General features: G+C 50.7%; 1 protein-coding gene across 1 annotated transcript in view; it reads left to right on the top strand.

The window, feature by feature from the left end:
* ST6GALNAC2 (ST6 (alpha-N-acetyl-neuraminyl-2,3-beta-galactosyl-1,3)-N-acetylgalactosaminide alpha-2,6-sialyltransferase 2) overlaps positions 1-12,446 on the top strand; it is a 22,340-nt gene that overhangs the window by 2,561 nt on the left and 7,333 nt on the right. Inside the window, exons 2-5 of the mRNA XM_008588889.1 lie at positions 1,516-1,576; positions 5,153-5,327; positions 11,178-11,346; positions 11,779-11,917. Coding sequence (XP_008587111.1) covers positions 1,516-1,576; positions 5,153-5,327; positions 11,178-11,346; positions 11,779-11,917 — 544 coding nt within the window. The remainder of the gene's footprint in view (positions 1-1,515; positions 1,577-5,152; positions 5,328-11,177; positions 11,347-11,778; positions 11,918-12,446) is intronic.

Raw genomic sequence — 12,446 nt, 5'->3', positions numbered from 1 at the left:
GACAAAAAGACAGAAAAAAAAAAAAAAAAAGAATCACCTGGGGGTTCTCAAGCCCAGGTGCACATTAGATTCACCTGGGGGTTCTCAAGTCCAGATGCACATTAGAATCACCTGGGGGTTCTCAAGCCCAGATTCATATTAGAATCACCTGAAGGTTCTCAAGCCCAGATGCACATTAGAATCACCTGAAGGTTCTCAAGCCCAGATGCACATTAGATTCACCTGGGGGTTCTCAAGCCCAGATTCACATTAGAATCACCTGGGGGGAAGTTGGGGTAGGGATTGGGATCTAGATGGTCACACCTCACCCCAGGCCAATCAAATCAGAATGGTCTGGGGGGGAGGGGGCTGGGCATTGGTGTTTCTCCCCAGGGGTTCTCCTCAGAGGAGGTCATATTGTGCTCATGGAGAGGAACTTCGGGATTATATGGGTGGACAGGTGGCCAGTCTGAAGGGGAAAGGGAGGGATGGGGGAAGGGATCATTCCTGTTCTTTCTGGGCTGTCCCTCCAGGGTCTTACAGGAAACTTGGGACACCAAAGCCTTCCTTGTGGCTCAGCTGTCTGTCTCAGCACCTAGAAGCAAGTAACGAGAGGCCTTTGTTTCCCTTGCAAACTACCAATCCAAAATCCTCCTCCACCTGCTCTCCTGTGGCTCTTGGGGTGGGGAGAGGGGTCTGGGAGAAGCTGGCCACCCTTTTAAGTGGATGGGTCCCTATTTCTTCCTTCCTGTTTTTCCCCTCTGCCCTGATTCAGGGGCCACCTAGTGCCTGGGAATTAGCCCCTTACCTCACTCCAGAAGGGACACTAACAACAGAGGCTGACACAAGGTCCTTTCCCTTCGTCCTTTAGGTAACAATAAGCTAACATTTTTATATGCCATAAGGTAGACTCGGTTTGAACTCTCCCAACAATTGGATGCACTCAATGTGATTATCCCTGTTGTCCAGACACAGAGACTGAGGTTCTGAGAAGTTCTGTAACTGCCAGAGATCCCACAGCTGCCCAGTGGCAGAGCAGCATACAAACCCAGGGAGTCAGGCTTCAGAGCCATGCACTTCACTGGGACCCTACTGCAGGAGTGGTGGGCACCACCCAGCAGAAGTGGATTCAAGTCATCTCAGGCCTTGGCAGGGAGATCTCTCAGTTAGTCGGTCACAATTCCAGGGTCTGGCCACTTTTCCTATTTTATATTTTCATAATTTAACCACTGTCTCACTTTTCCTATAAACTCCATATTTTTGCCACTTGCTGAGGGGTGTCTTGATTTCTGAGTCTATATAGCTGGGCAGAACATAATAAAGTGACAGTATTTTGTGTGCCTAAAGAGAGACATGGGCAAGAATAGGAGCATAGAAGTAGAGGGATCAAAAGGATGGACACCTTTTGGACCCTAACAGACATTATCAGCCCCCAGAGCTAGGGGAGTCGGTCAGTCCAGAAGGTTCCAAGGGATAGGTTGGACCTGCTGTCAAGGCCCAGCCAGACTCCTGATTTACTTCTGCCTTCTCCCGCAGGAACACCACGTCACCTCGGGCATTCTTTCCACCCAAGGCATCGAATTCTGGGACAAGAAAGGTACAGTGGTTGGCTACTCTGGGGCAGTTTTGAGCATCCTCGATTTAGCAGGCAGGAGGCAAAAGAAGAAGAGCAAATGAGAACATTCTCATGAGACTGCTGGGCACAAGCTCTTTGGAACACCCCAAGCACAAAGCTAAGCATCCATCCACTCAGGGCTTCTACGACCTGACCACTAGGGTTTTCTGTACCCCAGTAGCAGAGAAGGATGAATAAACATGAACCCCTGGGGTATAGCCAGCTGAAAAGTTCTTGGGAGACTTAAGATTTTATCTTAAAAAGTCCTGTGAATTATATACTCTATTCCAAAAAATATGTATACACACATTTAAACCGCTCACCATGGAGTAAACTGCATGTTTGCCCAGAGGGTTTGAGAACCTTCAAGGCCCTGCTCCATAACTATAAGTAATAGCCAACGTTGATTGCGGTTGTCCCATGTACTGCATGGCACTTTACCTGCATTCTGTCACAGAAGCCTCACAGCAACCATAGAAGGTGGCTCTTACCAATGAGCCAGATGAGGCAGAGGGAAACTAGGGACATTGCTTGGGATCACTCAGGAAGAGGTGACACTAGGATTTGAACCTCTAGTCTGGCCCAGAACCTGGCTCTGAGTCACTGTGTGATACAGCCTCCCCTCTGGCTCTGTGTGCTGAGGTTGAGTACAGGATGTCTGTGTGGTTCCAGATTAACATGAGCTTAAGAGTTGTTTTCAATGCCCAAGAGACTGAACTGGAACATGGTGACTAAGGCCTCAGGGAGGAATATTTTACTGCATGCACAAGCCAGTGACAGACAAGCTGCTCAGAGACAGAGCAAGTAGCCCTGGGCAGGTGATGGGGAGCCCTTCCTGAGAACAGAGACCAATGGACACTTGGCTGGCAGGCTAAAGGGAGGCCTCAAGCTTCTCACGAGTGCCGTATGAGGTCATCTTCAAGTTTCCTAAAGTCCTTTCCACCTTGAGCTGCTTGAAGCTAATTGACATATATCCCTACCTGGTTTAAAAACATAAAAAAAGTGGGGTGGGGGAGCTGCCCGGTTGGCTCAGTTGGTTAGAGTGCAGTCTTATAACTCCAAAGGTCACAGGTTCAGATCCCCATACTGGCCAGCTGCCAAAAAAAAAAAAATCCACTTCCAACTTAAAAAAAGATTTGAGGTGGCTTTTGCATACATATAACAAGGTAAAAACATAAAGTAGAATAAAATGAGGTAATGAATGAAGGAAAAGTAAAGGCAGGAAAATAAGACAAGTGAGGTAAGTTCATGAAAAGTGTGCCCCGAGGTGGAAAAGATGGGCCATATGTCTGGCTCTGAGCTTCTCAGCGGCCAGAGATAAGAAGGAAACTTTGCCACCGTGTCCATGAAATAAAAGCACGCCAGCTGCCCACATGAAGCACAGTCTTTCCTGATATGGAGACCTGAGGAGTTTTCTTCTGGAGCTTCATAAAGAGGGCCCCCAGAAACACCCCTATGACAAATTGAATCGTGAAATTATTTGTCAGTTTTGCTATCATGCTTGCTTTGAAAATGTGGATTTGTTCCAAAATGATTGATATATTAGGAGACAATGTGAGCATCACACAAATTTAGTGTTTGCTTATGAGTGATTTTTGTCAGTGGGAACACTAGGTACATGCAGAAAGCCACACCCAAGTGAATCGAGCCACGCATGGACACACAAAAAGCACACACGTACAACCCTGAGATATCCGTCAGCTTCACCGCCCGTGTTGTGGGCTCACCCACTCACATCCACTGTTACAACCTCCTTTCTGATTCCAGACAACTCTCCTTCCACCATTTCACAATAACTCACAAGCTGCCACCCTTCCAGCACCCCTTGCCACAAACCAACCCCAACCAGACAACTCTCCTTCCACCATTTCACAATAACTCACAAGCTGCCACCCTTCCAGCACCCCCTGCCACAAACCAACCCCAAGACTTTTTAAAGTGCCATATTTTTAGTCGTATTTATGCATTTCTTAACCATGGAACATGTGTAAAACTGTAGATTGCAACCCTCGGTGTTGCCCCCGCGCCTCGCTCAGCCAGCGAGCGGGAACCGGTCTGTATGTGGGATCCGAACCCTCGGGCAGGAGCGCCGCCACACTTCCCAAGCGGCGCACTTATCCAGTGCGCCACCAGGCCGGCCCCGACCCCAAGACTTTTTAAAGTGCCATATTTTTAGTCGTATTTATGCATTTCTTAACCATGGAACATGTGTAAAACTGTGCTCGTCTTTCTCAGGTTCTCATCTTTGGTTTTATGCATCACTGACAAGGTTTTTCAGTTTTGTGCCATTAATCCCATTTTCCCGTAAGCCCTGGGGTTTTGACTGCACAGTTTTGCATAGCTCGGTGATTTCTAGGCACTCATATGTCGCATTGTAGGAGAAATGACTGAACAGCTATTTCCTGCTTTGATCAAACCAACAGCTTAACAAAGAGCCCTGTTCAGTAGTAACAGTAGCCCTACCCAGGCTAAGGCCATGTGAGATTTGGACATTGCTGGCTTGCAGGCAGACAAGGCTGAGGCCTGTTTAGTACCCCACTCTCCCTCAAGGCCCACGAGTGCAGAATCCCTGTATTTGTTTCCTGTAACTGCTGCTAGGACAAATGACCACCAACTGGGTGGCTTAAAGTAGAAATTGGAGCTGGCCAGTTAGCTCAGTTAAGAGCGTGGGGCTGTAACACCAAGGTCCATGGTTCAGATCCTCATACTGGCTGGCCACCAAAAAAAGTCAAAAATAAAATAAAACAACAGAAACTGATTCTCCAACAGTTCTGGAGACCAGAAGTCCAAAATCAAAGTGTTGGCAGGGCCGTGCTCCCTCCAAAGGCTCTCGGGAAGCCTCCCTTGTCTCTTCCCTGCTTCTGGAAGCTCCAGGGGTTCCCTGGCTTGTCTTGGCTTCACTGCATCTCTGTCTCCATCAGATGGCTTGTTCTCTGTGTGTCTTCACGTGGCCTCCTTAAAAGAATGCTAGTCATTGGTCCAACCTAGCCCCGGATGAACTCGCCTCATCTTAATTAATTGCATCTGCAAAAACCCTATCACATTCTGAGGTTCCAGGTAGACATGAATCTCAAAGGGCACTATTCAACCCCATATAGGCACCAACGGGAAGAAAGATGACCATAAATCTTCCCAACAGCCCTTTCACACTTGATCTTACAGTGAGTACTGCCAGAGCTAGGGTCTGGACCCAGGCTGACAGATGCCACAGTCCAGGCTGGAACTCCTCCAGCAAGGGAACAGGCGGGTCATACTCATTCACTGGTAAACGCCCCCAAGTTTGCCCAAGCATGAGGCCAGAGCCATCAGGCCATGGAGATGTGGTGTCCAGGAGAGGAAGGGCTGGGCAGGCTAAATGCAGAAAGCTCTCTGACCCCTACCAGGTGCTGGGCCATAGGCAACCTCAGCTCACAGATATGGGAATGGCCCCAATCTGGAGGGGGTAAAGCAGCTCTTCCCTCCCAACACTCGTTGGGGTCTGCAGGCTCCTGGGGAGGCTGCCCACCCACCTTAGCCCCCACCTAATGGGCCTCAGCCTTCTCATCTTCTCACCCACAGAGCTGGCCCTGCCGACACTCACTGTACCTGGCCATTCAGCGGCACCCACACTTCCGGAGCCTGTTTAATCTCTCCACTCCAGTGCTGTTGTGGGGGGGCCTCTTCACCCCAGAGCTCTGGGACAGCCTGAGTCAGCACAAAGCTCCCTACGGCTGGCAGGGGCTCTCACACCAAGGTAACCTGCTGCCTCCTGCTCTGCCTGCTGCCTCAGCTGGTCCCTTCCTCCTGCTCTTGGCCCTGGGGTAGGCCAGGCCTCTCTGCACTTGTGGCACCAGTGATGTGGGGCCTCCCTGTGCCCCGTTCTCCTCCCAGACCCCCAGCTGTGCGACTCCTGTCCTATCTCCTCTTCCATCCAAGCATTGAGAAGGCTGGGGCTGCCCCCCTCCTCCCAGTGGCTCTCACCAGCCTGGGGCTTCCCTGGNAAAAAAAAAAAAAAAAGAATCACCTGGGGGTTCTCAAGCCCAGGTGCACATTAGATTCACCTGGGGGTTCTCAAGTCCAGATGCACATTAGAATCACCTGGGGGTTCTCAAGCCCAGATTCATATTAGAATCACCTGAAGGTTCTCAAGCCCAGATGCACATTAGAATCACCTGAACATTCTCAAGCCCAGATTCACATTAGAATCACCTGGGGGGAAGTTGGGGTAGGGATTGGGATCTAGATGGTCACACCTCACCCCAGGCCAATCAAATCAGAATGGTCTGGGGGGGAGGGGGCTGGGCATTGGTGTTTCTCCCCAGGGGTTCTCCTCAGAGGAGGTCATATTGTGCTCATGGAGAGGAACTTCGGGATTATATGGGTGGACAGGTGGCCAGTCTGAAGGGGAAAGGGAGGGATGGGGGAAGGGATCATTCCTGTTCTTTCTGGGCTGTCCCTCCAGGGTCTTACAGGAAACTTGGGACACCAAAGCCTTCCTTGTGGCTCAGCTGTCTGTCTCAGCACCTAGAAGCAAGTAACGAGAGGCCTTTGTTTCCCTTGCAAACTACCAATCCAAAATCCTCCTCCACCTGCTCTCCTGTGGCTCTTGGGGTGGGGAGAGGGGTCTGGGAGAAGCTGGCCACCCTTTTAAGTGGATGGGTCCCTATTTCTTCCTTCCTGTTTTTCCCCTCTGCCCTGATTCAGGGGCCACCTAGTGCCTGGGAATTAGCCCCTTACCTCACTCCAGAAGGGACACTAACAACAGAGGCTGACACAAGGTCCTTTCCCTTCGTCCTTTAGGTAACAATAAGCTAACATTTTTATATGCCATAAGGTAGACTCGGTTTGAACCCTCCCAACAATTGGATGCACTCAATGTGATTATCCCTGTTGTCCAGACACAGAGACTGAGGTTCTGAGAAGTTCTGTAACTGCCAGAGATCCCACAGCTGCCCAGTGGCAGAGCAGCATACAAACCCAGGGAGTCAGGCTTCAGAGCCATGCACTTCACTGGGACCCTACTGCAGGAGTGGTGGGCACCACCCAGCAGAAGTGGATTCAAGTCATCTCAGGCCTTGGCAGGGAGATCTCTCAGTTAGTCGGTCACAATTCCAGGGTCTGGCCACTTTTCCTATTTTATATTTTCATAATTTAACCACTGTCTCACTTTTCCTATAAACTCCATATTTTTGCCACTTGCTGAGGGGTGTCTTGATTTCTGAGTCTATATAGCTGGGCAGAACATAATAAAGTGACAGTATTTTGTGTGCCTAAAGAGAGACATGGGCAAGAATAGGAGCATAGAAGTAGAGGGATCAAAAGGATGGACACCTTTTGGACCCTAACAGACATTATCAGCCCCCAGAGCTAGGGGAGTCGGTCAGTCCAGAAGGTTCCAAGGGATAGGTTGGACCTGCTGTCAAGGCCCAGCCAGACTCCTGATTTACTTCTGCCTTCTCCCGCAGGAACACCACGTCACCTCGGGCATTCTTTCCACCCAAGGCATCGAATTCTGGGACAAGAAAGGTACAGTGGTTGGCTACTCTGGGGCAGTTTTGAGCATCCTCGATTTAGCAGGCAGGAGGCAAAAGAAGAAGAGCAAATGAGAACATTCTCATGAGACTGCTGGGCACAAGCTCTTTGGAACACCCCAAGCACAAAGCTAAGCATCCATCCACTCAGGGCTTGCTTCTACGACCTGACCACTAGGGTTTTCTGTACCCCAGTAGCAGAGAAGGATGAATAAACATGAACCCCTGGGGTATAGCCAGCTGAAAAGTTCTTGGGAGACTTAAGATTTTATCTTAAAAAGTCCTGTGAATTATATACTCTATTCCAAAAAATATGTATACACACATTTAAACCGCTCACCATGGAGTAAACTGCATGTTTGCCCAGAGGGTTTGAGAACCTTCAAGGCCCTGCTCCATAACTATAAGTAATAGCCAACGTTGATTGCGGTTGTCCCATGTACTGCATGGCACTTTACCTGCATTCTGTCACAGAAGCCTCACAGCAACCATAGAAGGTGGCTCTTACCAATGAGCCAGATGAGGCAGAGGGAAACTAGGGACATTGCTTGGGATCACTCAGGAAGAGGTGACACTAGGATTTGAACCTCTAGTCTGGCCCAGAACCTGGCTCTGAGTCACTGTGTGATACAGCCTCCCCTCTGGCTCTGTGTGCTGAGGTTGAGTACAGGATGTCTGTGTGGTTCCAGATTAACATGAGCTTAAGAGTTGTTTTCAATGCCCAAGAGACTGAACTGGAACATGGTGACTAAGGCCTCAGGGAGGAATATTTTACTGCATGCACAAGCCAGTGACAGACAAGCTGCTCAGAGACAGAGCAAGTAGCCCTGGGCAGGCGATGGGGAGCCCTTCCTGAGAACAGAGACCAATGGACACTTGGCTGGCAGGCTAAAGGGAGGCCTCAAGCTTCTCACGAGTGCTGTATGAGGTCATCTTCAAGTTTCCTAAAGTCCTTTCCACCTTGAGCTGCTTGAAGCTAATAGACATATATCCCTACCTGGTTTAAAAACATAAAAAAAGTGGGGTGGGGGAGCTGCCCGGTTGGCTCAGTTGGTTAGAGTGCAGTCTTATAACTCCAAAGGTCACAGGTTCAGATCCCCATACTGGCCAGCTGCCAAAAAAAAAAAAATCCACTTCCAACTTAAAAAAAGATTTGAGGTGGCTTTTGCATACATATAACAAGGTAAAAACATAAAGTAGAATAAAATGAGGTAATGAATGAAGGAAAAGTAAAGGCAGGAAAATAAGACAAGTGAGGTAAGTTCATGAAAAGTGTGCCCCGAGGTGGAAAAGATGGGCCATATGTCTGGCTCTGAGCTTCTCAGCGGCCAGAGATAAGAAGGAAACTTTGCCACCGTGTCCATGAAATAAAAGCACGCCAGCTGCCCACATGAAGCACAGTCTTTCCTGATATGGAGACCTGAGGAGTTTTCTTCTGGAGCTTCATAAAGAGGGCCCCCAGAAACACCCCTATGACAAATTGAATCGTGAAATTATTTGTCAGTTTTGCTATCATGCTTGCTTTGAAAATGTGGATTTGTTCCAAAATGATTGATATATTAGGAGACAATGTGAGCATCACACAAATTTAGTGTTTGCTTATGAGTGATTTTTGTCAGTGGGAACACTAGGTACATGCAGAAAGCCACACCCAAGTGAATCGAGCCACGCATGGACACACAAAAAGCACACACGTACAACCCTGAGATATCCGTCAGCTTCACCGCCCGTGTTGTGGGCTCACCCACTCACATCCACTGTTACAACCTCCTTTCTGATTCCAGACAACTCTCCTTCCACCATTTCACAATAACTCACAAGCTGCCACCCTTCCAGCACCCCCTGCCACAAACCAACCCCAAGACTTTTTAAAGTGCCATATTTTTAGTCGTATTTATGCATTTCTTAACCATGGAACATGTGTAAAACTGTACTCGTCTTTCTCAGGTTCTCATCTTTGGTTTTATGCATCACTGACAAGGTTTTTCAGTTTTGTGCCATTAATCCCATTTTCCCGTAAGCCCTGGGGTTTTGACTGCACAGTTTTGCATAGCTCGGTGATTTCTAGGCACTCATATGTCGCATTGTAGGAGAAATGACTGAACAGCTATTTCCTGCTTTGATCAAACCAACAGCTTAACAAAGAGCCCTGTTCAGTAGTAACAGTAGCCCTACCCAGGCTAAGGCCATGTGAGATTTGGACATTGCTGGCTTGCAGGCAGACAAGGCTGAGGCCTGTTTAGTACCCCACTCTCCCTCAAGGCCCACGAGTGCAGAATCCCTGTATTTGTTTCCTGTAACTGCTGCTAGGACAAATGACCACCAACTGGGTGGCTTAAAGTAGAAATTGGAGCTGGCCAGTTAGCTCAGTTAAGAGCGTGGGGCTGTAACACCAAGGTCCATGGTTCAGATCCTCATACTGGCTGGCCACCAAAAAAAGTCAAAAATAAAATAAAACAACAGAAACTGATTCTCCAACAGTTCTGGAGACCAGAAGTCCAAAATCAAAGTGTTGGCAGGGCCGTGCTCCCTCCAAAGGCTCTCGGGAAGCCTCCCTTGTCTCTTCCCTGCTTCTGGAAGCTCCAGGGGTTCCCTGGCTTGTCTTGGCTTCACTGCATCTCTGTCTCCATCAGATGGCTTGTTCTCTGTGTGTCTTCACGTGGCCTCCTTAAAAGAATGCTAGTCATTGGTCCAACCTAGCCCCGGATGAACTCGCCTCATCTTAATTAATTGCATCTGCAAAAACCCTATCACATTCTGAGGTTCCAGGTAGACATGAATCTCAAAGGGCACTATTCAACCCCATATAGGCACCAACGGGAAGAAAGATGACCATAAATCTTCCCAACAGCCCTTTCACACTTGATCTTACAGTGAGTACTGCCAGAGCTAGGGTCTGGACCCAGGCTGACAGATGCCACAGTCCAGGCTGGAACTCCTCCAGCAAGGGAACAGGCGGGTCATACTCATTCACTGGTAAACGCCCCCAAGTTTGCCCAAGCATGAGGCCAGAGCCATCAGGCCATGGAGATGTGGTGTCCAGGAGAGGAAGGGCTGGGCAGGCTAAATGCAGAAAGCTCTCTGACCCCTACCAGGTGCTGGGCCACAGGCAACCTCAGCTCACAGATATGGGAATGGCCCCAATCTGGAGGGGGTAAAGCAGCTCTTCCCTCCCAACACTCGTTGGGGTCTGCAGGCTCCTGGGGAGGCTGCCCACCCACCTTAGCCCCCACCTAATGGGCCTCAGCCTTCTCATCTTCTCACCCACAGAGCTGGCCCTGCCGACACTCACTGTACCTGGCCATTCAGCGGCACCCCCACTTCCGGAGCCTGTTTAATCTCTCCACTCCAGTGCTGTTGTGGGGGGGCCTCTTCACCCCAGAGCTCTGGGACAGCCTGAGTCAGCACAAAGCTCCCTACGGCTGGCAGGGGCTCTCGCACCAAGGTAACCTGCTGCCTCGGCTTGTCCCTTCCTCCTGTTCTTGGCCCTGGGGTAGGCCAGGCCTCTCTACCCTTGTGGCACCAGTGATGTGGGGTCTCCCTGTGCCCCGTTCTCCTCCCAGACCCCCAGCTGTGCGACTCCTGTCCTATCTCCTCTTCCATCCAAGCAGTGAGAAGGCTGGGGCTGCCCCCCTCCTCCCAGTGGCTCTCACCAGCCTGGGGCTTCCCTGGCATGAAAGGCCCCAGTGTCCAAGGTGTCCAACGGTGGCTGAGGACAGAGGCTGCCAGGCCTCCAGCAGCCTTGCTCATAGCTGCTGCTGTGGGAACCGCCCAGGGTCCCCACCACGTTAACTCTGCCCCCAACCTCCACCCACATGCCTCAGATTCTTTTCTTTTGGAACATGCAGTCTTCATAGGAGTAGTTATTTGAGTTCTTCCCAGCCAAGCCCCCCTCTGTCCTCTTTTCAGATCCCACCCCCAATGACATTTCTTTCTCTTCCCACCCTCTGTGCTTCTTGGGAGGGGCTGGGGTCAGGCCTCAGGTGAGGTGGGACACCAGATAGCCTTGGGAAGGCCCCAGATGTCCCTGGTGACAGACCTCTTTATGGCTCCCCCTTGTCCTGCACCCACAGCTATCGCCACTGCCCTGAGCCTTCTGAGTGGCTCCGAGAGTGCGCAGCTATTTCCCGCCTCCAGGGAGCCACCTCCAAACTGCATTCGGTGTGCTGTGGTGGGCAATGGGGGCATTCTGAATGGGTCCCGCCAGGGTGCAAACATCGATGCCCATGACTACGTGTTCAGGTACGCGGGGCAGGGGCCAGGGAGGAGAGGGAGAAGGGAGCTTTGCAGAAAGCTGGTCGTCAGCCAATCCTGGGAGCATCTTCGCTGAGGACAGTGGGCTGGGGCAGGACCGGCCTCAGGCAGCCCAGCGGTTGCAAAGACAGGCCCCGATGAAGGCAGATGCAAACGGCAGACCCTGAAGACGCAGCGTGGGCGCCCATATGCAAAGGGACCTGGGAGAAAGGAGCCACCAGGGCCAGATTTACCCATTCTCAGGCGACCTTTGAGGTCTGAAGGAGTAGGGATTGGGCTGGCCACTGGGCACTGGTGCTGATGTGGGCAGAGGGAGTGATCCAGAGAGAGACCTGGGCACAGGCAATGCAGAGCCGTGAGATGGAAGTAAAACAGCATGGTGTGACCACAAAGAGACTGATGGGCCTCTGTCCGGACCAGACTCAATGGTGCTGTGATCAAAGGCTTCGAGCGCGATGTGGGCACCAAGATCTCCTTCTATGGTTTCACTGTGAACACGATGAAGAACTCCCTCATCTCCTACAGGAGGCTGGGCTTCACCTCTGTGCCCCAAGGACAGGTAAGGCCTTTGATGGGCACACCATCATTCCTGGAACCCCCTCAGTGGGGTGGGCCACAAGGCTCACAAACCCCCACCCAGCAGATGGAGCGTTGAAGGTGAAGGAGGCTCTGGCAGGGACTCCTTTGCTGTTCTAGGCAGCACAGGACTCCTCTGGGGCATGCGACGTGAATGGCTGGTATTTCCGGAATGCTTATGTGTGCCAGGCACTTTACAGATAACATGTCAACCCCACTTTACTGGTGAGGAGACTAGAGAGCTCAGTGCCGCTTCATTCAGCAAGTCAGAGGGAGGGCCAGGAGTCAAATCCAAACCGCCCACCCAGAGCTCACATTCTTTGGGGAGGTCGGCATGTCACAGTCATGCACGGGAAGTGACTTTTGAGTACCTCCTGTGTTCCCAGCATGGTACAGGCATGAACATTGTCTGTCATTTATACCCATTTCCGGATGGCAAAGCTGAGATGCTGAGAGGTTCAGGAACATGTCCAAGGCCACACAGCTAGAATCGTCAAAATCTAGGTCCCTTT

This window comes from Galeopterus variegatus, unplaced genomic scaffold, assembly GCF_000696425.1.
Source record: "Galeopterus variegatus unplaced genomic scaffold, G_variegatus-3.0.2 Scaffold5086, whole genome shotgun sequence".
NCBI lineage: Eukaryota > Metazoa > Chordata > Mammalia > Dermoptera > Cynocephalidae > Galeopterus > Galeopterus variegatus.
The sequence above is the reverse complement of the archived record's forward strand: the minus strand, read 5'-3'. Positions and strand labels throughout refer to the sequence as shown.